Source organism: Colobus angolensis, unplaced genomic scaffold (genome assembly GCF_000951035.1).
Source record: "Colobus angolensis palliatus isolate OR3802 unplaced genomic scaffold, Cang.pa_1.0 Scaffold67, whole genome shotgun sequence".
Taxonomy (NCBI): Eukaryota; Metazoa; Chordata; class Mammalia; order Primates; family Cercopithecidae; genus Colobus; species Colobus angolensis.
This window is the reverse complement of record NW_012120376.1, coordinates 1,134,727-1,152,620: the sequence shown is the minus strand read 5'-3', so window position 1 is coordinate 1,152,620 and position 17,894 is coordinate 1,134,727. Positions and strand designations below refer to the sequence as shown.

At 35.4% G+C, this 17,894-nt stretch overlaps 1 protein-coding gene across 3 annotated transcripts in view; it reads left to right on the top strand.

The window, feature by feature from the left end:
• Positions 1 to 309: 309 nt before the first annotated feature.
• USP15 (ubiquitin specific peptidase 15) overlaps positions 310 to 17,894 on the top strand; it is a 149,995-nt gene continuing 132,410 nt past the window's right edge. For all 3 annotated transcript variants that reach the window (XM_011925966.1, XM_011925965.1, XM_011925967.1), the window contains exon 1: positions 310 to 474. In XM_011925966.1, the coding sequence (XP_011781356.1) occupies positions 386 to 474 (89 nt within the window). In that variant the 5' untranslated portion in view covers positions 310 to 385. The remainder of the gene's footprint in view (positions 475 to 17,894) is intronic.

Sequence of the window (17,894 nt, the reverse complement as noted above, 5' to 3'; positions counted from 1 at the left end):
AATGCGCAAATAAGGGTTTTCAAGGCGTCAGTGGGAAAGAGGGAGGGGAAGGCAACGCCGAGGATGGGAGGACAGGGCGGTGGCATCCCTCTAGCGAGAGAGCGCCGGAGCCCTCGGCGGCAAGGAGAGCTAAAACCCTGCTGTCCCGGTCAGAGGAGGCCAAGGCAAGATGCTGGACGGGCGGGGACCGATGGGGGGCAGCAGACCATGGCCGCGCACCTAGTCCGCCCCCGGGGCCTCCTCTTGTCCCGAGGACCACCCCCGCTCCCGGTGTCTTTTGGTTTCGACCGGCCGACTGGGAGGGGCCGTGGGGACGCCATTCCCATAATGCTCTGGGGCGTGCCGCCGCCGTCGCTGCCACCTCCCCTACCGCTAGTGGAAGAAGATGGCGGAAGGCGGAGCGGCGGATCTGGACACCCAGCGGTCTGACATAGCGACGCTGCTCAAAACCTCGCTCCGGAAAGGGGACACCTGGTAAGAGAAAGGGGTTGAGATGCCCGCGGTTGCCCGAGGATAGTGGAGAAGAGGGCGGGAGCCGCGAGCTGGTGTCTTTTGCTAGTGACAGGTGCGGGCAGGTCTGGCGGCGGCCGCCGGGGTAGCAGGATTTTGGCTGCTTCTGAAATGTTGGGGCAAAGGCTGGACTCTAGATGAGGGTCACGGTTCGCGGCTTGCCAGGGCCTGCTGAAAGGTGTCCGGAGAGCGGCGGCGGCGGCGGCTCTGACTCGTGCGGTTCTCTTCTTCCTCTTTCCTTCCGTAGTGCCGCTCCCACCTCAGGCCTTCTCGAATGATAGGTTATAGTGGTTTGGTTTGAGTCTTATATACGCTGTTTTGACAGGTCCCGGTGCCGCGGCTTATCACGATCTCACCGGCTTTACTTCTCTGTTCATTTCCTTTCCTAGAATTGTCGGCGTCCAAGTTCCCTTTTATTCTGATTCTTGTAGTCTTCCGGGAGGCAGGCTGCAGGATGTTTGCGGTCTGTACTACACAGGTGGCATGTCAGTGCCCCACATAAGAGAAAGAAACCCTAGTTTCCAGTTCCTTGTCAAAGGAGGGAGAGAAGTAGGGAACGTTAGGCTTATGAGAGACCACGTGGTCTTGTGCTTTAGTGGTGGCTTGATAAAAGCCGGCAGCGTTTCTGTTAGACGTGCAGCCCTTCCCTTCTGTTTGAAGGATAACGTAGGCCTGCAAAAAGTAGATAAGTCCACTTGAGGCTTAACTAACTGCTAATATTCGAACTTGTAAAATACCGAAGGATATACATTTATAATACTGAAGGATGTATGTGGACATTTTCACACTTGTCGGCTATATCAAGTGGCATCTAGAATAACTTAAATATGTGAATATGTAACATAATTTAAAATTCCTTATTTTGGGGGAAGGATGATCTGCCTCTTATGTAATTTATAGTGTTTCACTATGGCATAGTGGAAGGAGCAGTAAGATTTAGACCTGAGTTATGTCACAGTTTCACCACTCAACTTGCAGTATGACTTTGAGGAGAGTTAATTTAAATCATTGCACCTCAGTATTTTCTGTAAAATGGACAGTATTTTATTATAAGGGTTTTATCTTGATTCGTTTTAATATCTTAAGAATTTCATGTTTATGAAATACTAAATTTTAGTTACCTTCTGCTCTTTACTCTTGACAAAAGGCTGTGATACTGGGATCATTTTCAGTTAAGCTAATAGGTGGCAGATTTAGGACCGTAATTTAACCTTGATCTAAGTCTTAGTCTTTTTTTTCTTTTTTGGTAGGCTATATACTATGTTTATATGATAGAAAACCCTAAGGATGTAAATATATACTTGTTTCATTGTATCAAAAAAGTAGAATCTTCAAGTGACTTAATAATAGTTGTTTTTGACCTGGCAGGGTGGCTCCCGCCTGTAATCCCAGGACTTTGGGAGGCCGAGGAGGGAGGATCACTTGAACTCAGAAGTTCGAGACCAGCCTGGGCACCACGGCAAAACCCCGTCTCTACAAAAATACAAAAAATTAGCTGGGCATGTTGGCACACCTGTGGTCTGAGCTACTCAGGAGGCTGAGGTGGGAGGATTGCCTGAGCCTAGGAAGCAGAGGTTGCAGTGAGCTGAGATCTGGCCAGTGCACTCCAACCTGGGCAACGTGAGACTCCTTCTCAAAAAAAAAAAAAAAAGTTATTGTTTTTATTATAATGTTAGTAAGATGCTTATTACTGTGGGGAAATTGGACATTTCCTAGGACACCCATGTTTACCTTGGCTTGTGGAATGACAAATAAGTCCCTGCTCACTATTGAAAGTTAAAGAACATTTAAAAATTCTTAATTCGCCCAACCTATTACCACCTTATTTAAAAAAGTGAATTTCCTTAAAATAGAAATCTATTAAGTCTATAAGTTAAAATATAAATATTATTTCCTCATCAATGTCACATTTTTGTATATAGAGTAATTGGTGTTGACACTACAGGATGATAGGAGCAATATGTGCATTGTGGGCGTTTAACTTTATAAAGTTTGGTATTTTCAAATGAGTATATTTTTGCTTTTTGACAAAATTAATGTAAATTGTTTTATATATGTGCGCGTGTGTGTATAGCTCTATAGGCACAAACTATGTTTCACTATATTGCCCATGCTGATCTTGAACTCCTAGCTTCAAGTGATCCACCTCAGCCTCCCAAAATGCTAGTATTACAAGTATGAACCACGACTGAATACAAGAGGCTCATAAATTTGAGTCATAAATTTTATTTTATTTTAAATAAAAGTAAACTGAGGACCACATATTTAGATAAAAGCAGATTGTGCAAGTTTATCCTCACGTTAACTTTCTCTTAAAGGAAAAAACTGCGAGAGAAAGAAGGTACTGGGAGTTGCAGAAACCAGTATGATTTATTTGTAAGCCAGTTTATTTGCAAATTAGCAAGTGAAACCTGTTCAAAAACAAAGTAGTATAGAGCAAAAAATTGATTCAGAGTTTTAAAGAGAAAAATTTGATAAGTATGAATTTGATGATGAACTTACAAGTACAGAGCTGGTCAGGATATGTATTAATTTAGTTTATGTTTTTGGAACTCACTAGAAAGTTGTTTTTCCTTTTAATACCTTTTTTTAATCTTTGAATCAGGTTCTTTGAAATTTACCATATGGAATATTGTCTTGGCATATAGTATGTAACTGTCTAGGAAAGACTGGGCTATTGAGAAAGAGTGGTAGGCTTACCATAAGTTTATTCTTGAAAGTTTAATACACATATCTGAAGTTATAGTCAAATGCATCGCAGTGAATAAATTTCACTTACTAGCTTTTGAGTACTTTGCAGGTAATGACTGTCTCATGGTGACTTGGGTAACTAACTTCCATACCTAGGTAAGTATAAAGATTTATTTGATTCTGTGTAAGTACTGCAGTTTCTCTTTATTTGTAAGCAGTAAGTGATTTTTATCTAAAAACTGATTTTCTAGAGATGAAAATAAGTTACACAAGTGTGAGATGAAGAGAAACATACTTTATGATGTATTTGGTTCTAGACTTTATATTGAGAAGTAAATCAAAATTAATACAAGAGAGTAATACCTTTTTAAAAAGCATGAAGGTGGCACTGATTTCTATAAAGAGTAAAGCAGTCTGAAAATGATATTTGTTGATCTGTATTTCAATTCCAATAAGAGATCAGAAAACCATGAACAAGGTTTAGAGTTTAGGAACTATAGGAAAGAGATAAATGAACTAGAATTATATAGCTTAGGATGAATTAAAAACAATTTTCAGATACATGGTGGTTTCTTCTGATGAGACAAAAAGATAATTTGCTTAAGGTACATATGCGTATCTTAGGAACATATTTAAAGAATGGTAGTGAATGAGTTACAAAGAAAATTTGTAACTCATTTGGGTTATAAAATTCTCTCTTTGGAAAAAAAATGCTTTTGAGACAGTCTCGCTATGTTGCCCAGGCTAGAGTGCGGTGTATGGTCTCGGCTCACTGCAACCACCTCCAGGGTTCAAGTGATCCCCCCACCTCAGCCTCCTGAGTAGCTGGGCTTACAGGCACTGGCCACCACGCCCGGCTAAGTTTTGTATTTTTAATAGAGACAGGGTTTCCCCATGTTACCCAGGCTGGTCTCGAACTCCTGGCCTCAAGTGATCTGCCCACGTTGGCCTCCCAAAGTGCTGGGATTACAGTTGTGAACTACCTGTAAAATTTCCAGTCTGGAAATTTTTTAAGAAATAGCCCTACTATAAGTAAATAAAACATAACTACAAATCATCCAAAGCGCTGCTTCATTTTCCCCATTTTTATTAAATGTTATTCATCTGCCAATCATTTTCAGTAATTTTTATGTGTGATTATGTTAAGTGACAATGTGTAGTTAACTTTTGCAGTTTAGCAAAACATTGCATGCCATTTTTGTATAAACCCTAATAACTGTAGTAGATTTAAGGTAACTTTACAGAGTAATTTGTGTGTAGAGTCATTTAAAATCTCTATGACATTTTCATTTCAACAATTGCCAAAGAATCTGATCAATGAAGTTTTAGGCCAGAGGCATTGATTTCAGTTTTTACAGCTTTCTGTCCATTCCTACTTTTACTTAGAAATCTTTGAGGCTTAATTTTATTTGATCCCTTATGTTTGTGCAACTTTGAAACTGAAAGAAAATAACCTTATATTCACAAATCCCTTAATAATGAAAAGGAACACTATTAACATGAATTTCAAAATATTTATTGTATACTTAAATAAATTTTTATATTACTATTACTTTTAAAATTAATTTTAGTAGTGCCTGGGTGTTTACAACCAGAGTAGGGTATATACTACATCATTTATAGGAAATGAAACCAAAAGGAAAAACTTTTTTAGTCTTGGTAAATTGGTGAAAACAAGGACAGAGATAGTGACCTTAAGACATGTTTCACATCTTAGATGCTTGAAAATCTAGGAAAGCAACTTTTCTTAATTTAAGCCTTTTTCGTGAGTTTTTAAATGACTTCTGTTAGTGAGTTCAGGGTTAATGTACCCTAATAGACTAGGAAGGTCCAGAGCTAGTCAATGATTTCATTTATCTGCTTGGTGAAGTTCAGGCTTTATTTTTTTCTAAATTATAGCGTTTTCCTAGTAGCAGGTATAAGGCATTAAATGACCTTTTTGCAAAATGGTTTTGTGACAGTTAACAATTTTGCTTCTACATAAGTATAACAAGATAAAATTAGTTTGTCAGGTCATGACCTGTAATATTACATTTAAAAACACTATGTGCCAGGTACTGTTGTAAATGCATATTGACTTATTTACTCATCGCCATATTACCACAATTCAGGGAATTGGTGTTATTCACATTTGACAAAATAGGAATCATAGGCTCAAAAAGGTTTTCACATAGTGTTGTAGCTGGGATTTGAACCCAGTAGTTTAGGTCTTTAGTTTGTGCCCTTAAAGCACCGTACCACATTGCCTCTTACTTTATTTAAAAAGAATTTTTTTTGAGACGGAGTCTCGCTTTGTCACCCAGGGTGGAGTGTAGTGGCATAGTCATAGCCCATTGTAGCTTCAAACTCCTGGGCTCAAGCAAACTTCCTGCCTCAGCCTCTGAAATAGCTGGAACTACAGGTGTGTGCCACCACACCCGGCTAATTTTTAAAATTTTTGTAGAGATGGGATCTTGCTATGTTGCCTAGACTGGTTTGAAACTCTTGACCTCAAGTAATCCTCTGACTTCAGCCTCCCAAGTATTAATAGCTAGGATTATAGGTATGAACCCCTATGCCCAGCCTCTGTCTCTTATTTTTAAAGATTCATTTTTTTAAAAAAGTAGATTCACTTTAAAAAGAAAAGAACCTATTTTTCTCTTTAAAGGAAGTCTATTTTATATTTAGTAGCAGAATTCTACCATTTTATCCCACACTTGTCTCTTGTGACTGTTCAGTTTAGATATGATAGAACATGTAGGAAATCCTAACACCTTGCTTCTGGAAATTAAAACATGCGTAAAGATTGATAGGTGAATAATTGAATGTACAGAGCAAATGTCATTTTGATCCACAAGTACATTCGGACAAAAAAATCTGAGGTCATTTACTATTGAGCTTTTAAATTTTAATTGTTTATCAATAATCATAAGCTCTTATTAGAGATGATATGACCCCTTCGCATAGTTTTACAGAAATAACCCATCATGCATAAAGTACAATCTTGTAGGCTATTTTGTTTCAGAGTTTGTCTGTATTTTTAAAGTATGGTATTGGTTTACTATAAGCCACAAATACATAAGGCTTTCTTCTTGGACTTAAATCCATATGAACCACTCAGCACAGAAAATGCAAATATGAATGCATTATTATGTTCCATGTTTACTAACTGATTTTTCCCTAGAGATAACTCTTAAAGAATTTTTGAAGTGAAAGAACATTTAAATTAAGATAGTGGAAGATATAATGATAATAAAACAGTCAATTTTGCTATCTTAGTTTTGAATTTACCTATCTTATGATGTGCGTTTAGAGTGATTCTTCTTTTTTTCACTGAAAATCACTTTATTAATAAGCCATGATTATTGACAAAAGTGAACTGAATCTATTGGGTATATTGGTATAGAAATAAAGGGAAGATAGAGAACAATTGATAAAGGTTGATTATGTGCATTATGAGATTTGAACCTCAAAATAAGGACCAAAATGTATATTTATATGGCTTATAGATGAGGAATCTGAGAGAAATTAGCTTGCTCATAGTTTACTGCCAGCGGACATTTATTAAATGCTTAGTCTGTCGAAGCCACTATTTTAAATGCTTTACACTTACGCAGTCTTTAAAGTACATGCTCTTATTACACTTCATTTTATCTTTGATGATTTCAGACCTGGTTTAAATACCTGATTTATAAAGACTTAAAGTACTAGATACTGTCTAATACTAAGAATAGATCCTTAGTATTAAAAATGGTTTTATGCTGTCACTACTCGAATGTAATTCAAACAATATGTCGTTAAACCATGGGAATTTCTCTTTTTTCTTAGTCCTTGTATAGAATTTTTCAACAATTACTACTTTTTTCTTCCCTGAGTAATGTCAGTCTAACTTGTTCCTTTTATTTTAATTTCCTCACTTACCGCTGTAATTCACATTCTGTGTCTCATATTCATTCCTCTGAAGCCACTTCCCCAGACTCTTTCTCCCATTTATCCTTTAAACAGGGAATGTAGATCCTTTAAATTTTATCACCCAGTTTATACAAAAGTCACTATTCAAGAAATCTAGCATAAGTAGTAGTAGCCTCAGTTTTGGATAGATTAAAATTATTTTAGGGAAGGGTCAAAAATGGCTCCTTACAAAGGAGGAAATAAGTTCCAATTAAAATATAAAACAAAATCCCTGCCAGATTAACCTGCATTTAGTTATGCCTAGACTTCCTTTACTACTTTCATCACTAAGATTCTACATGGTTTCGTTGTAGCTCTCCAAAAAGAAAAGAGTAATGATGCCTTTTTTTTCCTCCAAGGAAAGGAGAACTAAGAATGCTAACTGTCCCTTCCATTCTCCTTTTAGTTTTGAGAAGACCCGAATATTAATGTGGTAATTCCCCACCGTAAGAGAAAATCATTTAGCAGAAATACCAGTAGAAAGGACTTCCTTTGTGAAAGAAGTCAAAGATCTCACAAACAAGTTCAAGGGTAGCTCTGAGGCCAGGGTATTCTGAGTTTAGAGCTAGTTAAATCAAAACCTGAGAACATTAGAGACAAACTTACTTAACTGAAAAGAGCATCAAGTTCCTTGCTCCAGATAGAAAAGACCTGGTAATCTGGATTGATTTCTGTTATTTACCCATATGTTTTTACAGCTTGACAAAATTTTAACAGTTTAGTCAAGAGATTTGCCTTTGATAAAAAGATAAGGAAATTTATATTCATACATTTGAATGGATTTCAAGCTGAAGAACTTTTTAATTCTCAGGAGAGGTGTAGCTAAGTAGTTATATGTAACACATAGTTGTGGCTATGGTTTTCAGAAACTTATTGCTCATTTGCTATGTTAAGAGCTTTTTACTATGTTGAGAGCATTTTAAAAGTTCCCTAGATAGGTTCCTTATATAATGTAATACATTTATCCCATATATATTACATATATGAAATACGTGGTAGTATTCTCATTTTACCAGTACAGAAACTGAGATAGTTAAATTTATATGGTCATAACACTTGGCAGTAAAGCAGGAAGTCTAACATAAAGCTTGCGTTTTAAATTCTAACTGTACTGCCTGCCTATGTGTGATAGAGCCATACCCAGATTATGGAAGCAACATTTTGAAAGACAAATACTTGAAAGTATTAAAATCAAGAAATGACAGCTTTGTCATACTTGTTAAACACCATTTTCATTTGTTACTAATATCAAGAGCCTCTAGAATTTTCTGAGTCCTCTTGGTTTAGCCTTCTAGTCTCAGCAGTCTCATTTCTAACTAATATGTCTCTGTTTTGATACAGATAGTGTCTTCCATTTCCTGCAAATTATTTGCTTTTTCCTGCTTTGGAGGCCTTTATACACCATTTCTGTTGTTTCCAATACTTCTTACTAATTACTGACTTTCATTTCAAAACCTAGTTCAAAGTCAGTCTTTAAAACCATCTCTAATTTCATCCAAATTTGTGGCCCTTCCATTCTTTGCTTTTAAAATATATATGTATATATAACAGCTTTATTGTGATGCTATTCACATACCTTACAATTTGCCCAGTTAAAGTGGACAATTCACTGGGTTTTAGTATGCTCACAGAGTTGTGCAGCCATGACCATGATCAATTTTGGAATATTTTCATCATCCCAAAAAGGAACCTCATACCCATTAGTAGTCACCTCCCGCTTCTCCCCCAAACTCCTCTGCTCTAGGCAGCTAGTAATCTATTTTCTGTCTTTATATATTTGCCTATTCTGGATATTTTATACAAATGGAATCATATAATATGTGTGATTTTTGCATCTTTTACTTAACATAAATGTTTTCTAGGTTCATGCATGTTATAGCATATGTCAATATGTTATATATTTTTACTGCTGAGTGATACAGTCGTGAGTCACTTAATGACCAGGATAACTTCTGAGAAATGTGTCGTTAGGCAATTTTTTCGTCGTGTGAACATCTTAAGAGGGTACTTACACACATCTTGATGGTATTATCTACTACATACCTAGGATGTATTGCCTGTTGCTCCTAGGCAAAAAAAAAAACAAAACAAAACTGTACAACATGTTACTGTAGTGCATACTGTAGTCAATTCTAATATAATGGTAAGTATATGTATATCTAAACATAGAAAAGGTAGAATAAAAATACAATATTACAATCTTTTTTGTTTTTAGAGACAGGGTCTGGCTCTGTCACCCAGACTGAAATGCAGTAGCCCGATATTGGCTCACATTACCCTTGACCTCCTGGGCTTAAGCAATTCCACTGCCTCATCCTCGCAATTAGCTAGAACTACAGGCAAGCACCACTGTGTCTTATTTTTTTATTTTTTATTTTTTTGTAGAAATGAGGGTCTTGCTATGTTGCCCATGCTGGTCTTGAACTCCTGGCCTCAAGCAATCCTCCCACCTTAGTCTCCCAAAGTGTCAGGATTATAGGCATGAGCCACTGTGCCTAGCCAGACAGTGTGTCTGTTAATTGACCGAAATGTTAAGTGGTATGTGACCATATCCCATTGTATAGATATAACACATTTGATATATCCATTTATCAATTGATAGACATTTGAATTTCCAATTTTTGCTTATTTTGAATAATCCTGCTATGAACATCCATTGCAAGTTTTCATTTCTCTTGTGTATATACCTGTAAGTGGAATTGCTAGGTCCCTGTTTAACTTTTTAAGGAACTGCTAGACTGTTTTTCTAAGTGGCCGTAATTTTACATTGCCACCAGCAGTGTATGAGGGTTCCAATTTTTTCACCTCCTTGTCAGCATTTGTTATGTTCTTTTTTTTATATATATGGCCATCTTAGTGGGTGTGAAGTAGTATCTCATTGTAGTTTTGATTTGCATTTTCCTCATAGGTAATGATGCTTATTGGCCATTTGTATGTCTTTTGGATGTCTGTCCAGATTCTTTGCCCACTTTAAAAATTTGGTTATTTTGTCTTTTTATTATTGCTTTGTAAAAGTTCTTTAGATACAGGTTCCTTATCAAATAGTTAATTTGCAAATTTTTCTCCCATTCTGTGGGTTTTCTTTTTACTTTCTTGGTAATGTCCATTGAAACATAGAAGTTTTTATTTTAATGAAATTCAGTTTGTCTGTTTTTTCCTTAGTCACTTTTGCTTTTGGTATCATGTCTAAGAAGGCTTGGCTTAACTCAAGGTCATGAGGATTTACTCTTATATTTTCTTTTCCAAGTTTTATAGTTTTAGCTCTTACATTTAAGTCTGTAATTCAACTGAGTTAGTTTGTTGTGTATGTGGTCAGGGGAGAAGTTCAATTTCATTCTTTTGCATGTGGTTATCCAGTTGTCCCAAAACTATTTGTCAAAAATATAATTCTTTCCCTGTCTTGATACCCTGCTTGAAAATCAATTAACTGTAAAAGTGAGGGTTTGTTCCTAGATTCTCTGTTTGATTGACATACATGTGTATCCTTTTACTAGTACCATATTATAACTGTGTGGTAAGTATAGTAACTGTATAGTAAGTTTTAAAATCTGGAACTGTGTCCCCCAACAACTTCTCAAGTTTGTTTTGGCCCTCTTCTCTTACTAGTTTATACTATGTTGAAATGTTGTTTTGTAAATATTCTTAAATATATGTCTGTATTTCATTACTCCATATAAATGACACACTCCTCTTTTTTGCAGCCCGCCTTCTTCTGTCATTCGAAATCTACCCCATCTCTTTATTTCTTAGAGGTATCTGGTATAATAGTATTTGCACAGTGAATGCTTTGTGTCATTTAACCCGTGGATCTCTCTTCCATTCCTAATCTCATGCCCCCAAAGCACAAACAATGCACTATCTTAAGAACATAGATAAGTGTGCTAATTACCAAAAACACATTTACTGTACCTGGAAAATGTAAGACAACAGCTTCCGCAGATGAAAACAACCTGGCATCCTAAAAGGAGGCTAAACTCACATTAATCCTTCAAATGAAAAAATAGTCACTTCATACCCTTTAAATAATGCTTTAAAACACTCAAAATTATTTATATTGTTTGTGGAAATACAGTTATTTAAGAAAAGCATAAAAATATTCATGGAATGATAAATACTAAATCAGAGTAAGGGTATCCAAGAGAGGGACCCATGGGGGGCTATATATTAGTATTTATAATTATTTTCTTTAGGTGCTTGTTTTGATGGTGTGTATATAGATGCTTGTTATTATTATTCTAAGTTTAATGTATGCCTGCATATGATACAAAATACTTTTAAAAAGCAAAGTTGATTGTAAGAGCTTTTTGTTTTGAGGAAGTCCCAATTTTTCTTAGTTTTTTCTGTTTTTACTTTAATATTGTTAATACCAAACCCAATTCTTCCAGTGTAGAAAAGTTACACAGAGCTGAGGGAATTTATGTAATCAGAGTCAAATGTTATTATCATTTCCTTCTTGCTTCATATATGCTTATCACGCTTATATGTCACATGGTTACAAGATATCTTTAGTATGGAGAGACATACACATTTAAGATATTAATGATCATGTATGTGTATTCTGGATGAATAGTTTAAAAACAGTCTTACTTGGCCTCCTTCTTGAGCTTCTTATTTGTCTTAGTTTGGATCTAAAAAGAGGTCATAAAAATTATTTATTACTAAGTGGTGGATTTAATGTGCGGAGCAGAAAATAGGTTAGAAATGCATGGAATCTCAAAATTAAGCTATAAAGAGATGGTAAACTATTCCATTGGTTTGAGCGAATTTCATAGTTTTATTTGTTTAAGTTTTACTGAAACCATGAAATTCTGAGTCTTAATTTGTGGTACTTAAAAAAAAGTCAGTGAAATAATCTGATTTATAATAATTTAAAGTACTAGATGCTGCCAGCATCTCCTTAGTGTTGAAAATTGTTTTATGCCATCACTACTCAAATATAATTTAAGTATTTTGTTAAATAAGAGAATTAGTCATAAGAATGAATTAGTATCCAGAATTGTTTATGCCATTCTGCACAAGATGATTATATTTTTCTGAGATCAAGTGTGCTACATTGGATCAGGCTGAGATTTTTGTGTGTTTTTTTACTTATAAAAGGACTGCCTATGCCTACTCTGTACAGAGGCAGATAGGATTTCAAAAAATAAACATGGTTATATTTATTTTAATATTAGGCGATTAAACAGGAACTTTATCTGAAAGTTGTCAGCATAAACATGTATAAATCAACAACAACAAAAACATTGTGCATTTACTAACTCTCTGGTTTCCTAAATCCTGCTGTTGGAATTTCTGCATATTCCTTTTATACTCTGTTGTATCTGAGACCATTTCTTAATCATTTATTGGTCCTTGTATATCTTTCTTAAATTTGCTTCTAGTGTAAAAGCACCAAACAACTTTTGAAATTCTCCTCTTTTCTCCCCACCAACTCCAAAATCTTTTACATTCATATAGTAGCTTTACTATATTTGAACAGTGTCTTAAAATTGACTCTGAAGCCTCCAGCTTCTCTGAAGCCATTGAAAATTATTCTATCCAGACCATAATACAAATTATTTATCATAATGCCTTCAGAATATTTAGCACCATACAATTTAGATCTTTTTGAAGTACTCATGTTAATATAACTATATGTAAGTTTTTGATTTAGTATTTCACATGTATTTGATCGTTCAGTAATCTTGTGAGGTAGTCCTAGTGGTCTTCATAAAATGTAAATCGAATCATATCTCTTTACAGTTAAAAATCTTTCAGTGGTTTTCAACGTACTTGAGATGAAATCCTTGTCATTGCATTAAAGGCACTATTTAGTTCGGTCTCAGTCAAACTCTCTAGTCTCATCTACCATTTCTCCCCTACCTTGTCATAAACTCCAACTTCATTTAGTCAGTTCCTTCAACACTCAAAATTCCCAAAGTCCTTCTGGCCTTAGCATGTCATCTTCATTCAGTTTAGATACTTTTTCTTACCACTTTTCCTGGAGTAACTCTTATTCAGAGGCTAAAACATTATTTTTTCAGAGAGATTTTCATTTATTCTAAATAGGGCCCTCATTATATGCTTTCATAACTCCCTGTACTTTTCCTTCACAGCACTTAACAATATTTTACTAAGTATCTTGATTGCTTCCTTTTTCTCGCTCCTCCACTGGACTCTTGAGTTACATGAACAAAGGGACCTTGACTGTTTTGCCAACCACTTTGTTCATCTGAAGTATTTTTTGAATGTATGAATTCCCATTTCTAAGATGGACAGTCGAAAGGTTTTATTGCTGTAACTTTTCTAAGACTTCACAGCAAGTAGTGTCAAAAATAGAAGTTTGGTGTGGTGCTTTTTCTATAGTAAATTTAGAATTTATATCTACTCAAGTCTGATTTCAGGAGATAAGAATATATATAAACAAAAATAGTCATGAAAACAAATTGAGATTGGTATGACAAATTCATCCACAATTTAGTGTTTGCCACATTTCTAGGAAACTTCTTCAGAGAACGGTAGTGTTTTTGTGTGTGTGTGATCTTAATTGATGTGAAAACATGAATCTTGTATAGGCACACGTGTGAACATTCGGACTCTTTTTCTACTAAGTTTCTGATAGGCAAAGCTCTAACCCTAAAGATACCCATTTTGAAAATACCTATTTTCTCAATAAGTACAATGGATTATTAGAAATTGTTAGAATTTATCTTCTAAATAAGCCTTCCAGTTCTATTTATAGCTTGGTAATAATGTTACTATATCCTCTGCTATCTCACTTTTAAAAGTGAACTTATTGTTTCATAAAGAGGGAGTGTGGTATATGATTTGACTAAGAATCTGTTACATTTCTAGGTCTTTGTTAAATAAATGGAATTTAAAGTTTGGTGTAATGAAAACAACACTGAACTTTAGAGTCTGAAAACTAGACTGCAGGACTTTGCGTACCCACCGAGTAGTGTTACGTGACCTTGATAAGTTATATAACCTCTCTGAATTTTGACTTTTCCTTCTGTTAAAAAGGAGGCTAGGCACAGTGGTTCACACCTGTAATCTCCACACTTTGAGAGGCCCTGGCAGCGGGATCACTTGAGGCGAGCAGTTCAAAACCAGCCTGGGCAACAGAGGATTTAAAAAAATAAACAAGGTTATATGTATTTTAATATTAGGCAATTAAGCAGGAACATTTATCTGAATATTGTCAGCATAAACATGTACAAATCAACAACAAAATAACTCCATTTACTGCCTCTCTGGTTTCCTAAAATTAGACCTGTCTCTACAAAAAATTTTTTAAAATTTGCTGGCTATGGTGGTGCTGTCTGTCATCCCAGCTACTTGGAAGGCGGAGACAGGAGAATCACTTGAGCTCAGTTGTTTGAGGTTACAGTGAGCTGTGATCACAACACTGCACTCCAGCCTGCACGAGAGTAAGACCATCTCAAACAAATAAATAAATGAAGAGAAATAAAAGGTTGCTCTACTCTGTCTCAAAGGAAGGAAGGGAAGGAGGGAGGGAAGAAAAAGGTAGCTCTACCATCAACTAATGTAAAAACACTTTGTAGAAAAACCTTATATAAACATTAAACATTTGTATTATCTTATGCAGACACTAAGATTTTAAACAGAAGTGAGATGATCATATTTGTGGTTTTAAAATGTTTGGCAGCAGAGTGGAGGACAACTTGGAAGCAAGCAAAACTTAAAGAAGATGTACAAGTCAAGCAGCTATCATAGTCATCTATGCCACTAAAAATAGTGTGGAAGGGGAGCTACAGAACTAAAGTACTTTTCTGAGGATGAAGAGAGGGGCAGACTGTGAGAAATATTCTGGAAGTGCTTGGTTACTGGATGTTATGGAGCGGGGAATATAGGTTAATATTCTGGTTTGTGGCTTGGGAAATTAAATTACTGATGAAGTCATTTATTAAAGTAATAGTGGAGAATGGGTAAATGTAGAGAGAGATGATTGACTCAAGGTTGAGATGTCTGGAAAATCCAAGTTGACATGGGCTTATAGGAATTGGAAATATGATTCAAGAGAACTTGAGGACTGACTCAGAGATGCAGATTTTGGAATTATTGATATGAATTATAGGAGAATATAAACAGTGAAAGAAGAAATCAAAGAGCAGCTCTACGTAATACACTTAAGCAAAAGAGAAAGTTGTAAAAAATTTGGGAGGGGTCCCCCCACCTCCCCCCCCAAAAAAAAGAATGACAGAGGTTAATTTTTTGAAGGATTAATACATATATAAAATTATGAATCCATTGGATTTGTTAAGGTGGTCATTGGTGATTTGTGAGGGCCCATTAGAGTAGGAAGACCTGTTGTGTTACGTTGGAGTATAAGTGAAAGTTGAGGGAATAGAAACTTGAGAAGCTTGACTGTAAGGACAAGTCAGAAAATGAGAATAGATGAGAAAATACAAGAGTTGAAAAGTGATATGGGGGGAGAGGAGAAAAAGACTTAATCTCTGTTGAAATGCTGAGTAGGAAAAGCCAGATTAGATGGGGTTAGGAGCTGTGTGTGGGGGAAGGTCTCCAAGGTAGCAGAAGGAAATTAGATCCACAGCATAGGAGCAAAAATTATTGGCCTGGGACTTGAAGAAGATTACTTCCTCCACTGATATATATAAGGGAATCAGGTAAGAATCAGGTGTGATGCAGTAGAGTTGGACAGGCTTCTAACTGCTTTGTAAGGTAGGTAGCAAGGTTGTTCAGCCTAATGGGTTGGAGACTAGGTAAGACTGGCAAAGGTTTGAAATAATTATTGGGGATATAGAAGGCTATGCTGTGGACTTGGTGGAAGGTTACAGGTCATCTTTGAAGGACTTGAGAGATTGAAAATCATAGGTCTTTAATCTCTATATGATTTTCTGTAGTAACTTTGAACCCAGATAATAACATTATGATAAAAATAATTTCAGATTGATGTACTAATAAGTAAGAATCATATGTGATGACCATGTATGAGGCACCCTCATAAAATTCCTTGTCATCTTCTGAAACAGGAAGATTATAGTGATTAAGCCATAGATCTTTTAGATTATACGTTGGTACATTTACTTCATAACTTCTTTACAGGAACACAGTCAGATGTCTTAGTGTTCAGAAATATTTCACCTTGGTTTCATTTATAAAGCATTGACTCCTTTGTACAAGAAATTTAGCCTGTTCATCACAAAACAATTTAATTACTACTCTGGGCTACTCAAGATGGTTTGTACATTAGTATTTAGATGAATTTTAGATAGTTGCAAGTCTGTAGTTAATATATAATATTTGGTACCAAAGTTTGATCAGCTTAAAATCAGTAAATATGTCAGTTTTGCAATTTTTTCCTTCTTCGTTTTGCTTATATTATCTTCCAAGATATCAAGGGTAATAATCTGCACTTTATGTGCTTTTCTTTTTATATGAGATATCACTCATACTTATTTTTCTGGCTTATTCACTGGTTGCTCTAGTTACCAGTGGGAAGTAGAAAAAGGAAGTATTTTCTCAAGAATGAATACACTACCCTATATCAGAATCACATTTTGATAAATTTAGAAATGATTGCAAATGAATTATGCTTTTCCAAAGAAAATTCTTCAAGACTTATGTAAATTTTTAATTAAAATCTAATGCAAATTTGCCTATTTAGAAAAAGTACAACTATAAAAAATAAATACAAAAGATCATATAAAGTTATGAATTTTTTCAGAAATAAAAAGTAGTGAATAAAAACGGTGCCTTTTATGCATTTTGCTGTGTATAATTTTAAAATGTTTTTATAATTATTCTTCTTATTTTTATGCATAAAATTTCCATTGTTGGCTGTCAGTGAACACTATTGCTTTTGTTAGCCTCAACATTATTCTTAGTGTATTTGACTGTACTCTATTCTGTGTGCATATATGTGAAGATGTATCTATACCTAACTTCTGTATTAAACAAAAGACATTTACTCATGCTGTTAAAACTTTCTGGCAGATTTTCAATAACCCTCCTTGCACCACTTCACAATAACTCACAAGCTGTAACTCTTCTGAATCCCACTTCCACAAACAATCTTTTTTAAGATATAATATGTTTATTATGGTATTTATATATTTCTAACCATTTAGCACATGTAAAACTGTGCTACCATTTTTATTATCTTCTTTAAAACATGTCACTGACAAAGTGCCTCAGCAAGAGAAGGAAGGGGATGGGATTAGGGAAGCATACAAACCTGTACAACATGTTACCGTGCTGAATACTGTAGGCAGTTTTAATATAATGTTAAGTATTTTTGTATCTAAATATAGAAGAACAGTAAAAATGCCATATAAAAGATTTTTTTTAATGGTACACCTATTTAGGCCCCTTACCATGAATGGAGCTTGCAGGACTGGATGTTGCTCTGGGTGAGTCAGTGAGTTAGTGGAGAGTGAATATGAAGGCCTAGGACAGGGTTGTTCCATCTTTTGGCTTCCCTGAGCCAAATCGGAAGAAGAATTATTGTCTTGGACCACACATAAAATACAGTAACGCTAAGAATAGCTGATGTGCAAAAAAAAAAAAAAAAAAAAAAATCACAGAAAAATCTCAATGTTTTAAGAAAGTTTACGAATTTGTGTTGAGCTGCATTCAAAGGTGTCCTGGGCCACATGCAGGCCTCAGGTTGGACACACTTGGCCCAGTGCGTTAATGTACACTACTGTAATCTTTATAAACACCGTACACTTAGGCTACATTAAGTTAATTTAAAAATATTTGTTTCAATAATAAAATTAACCTTAGCTTACTGTAACATT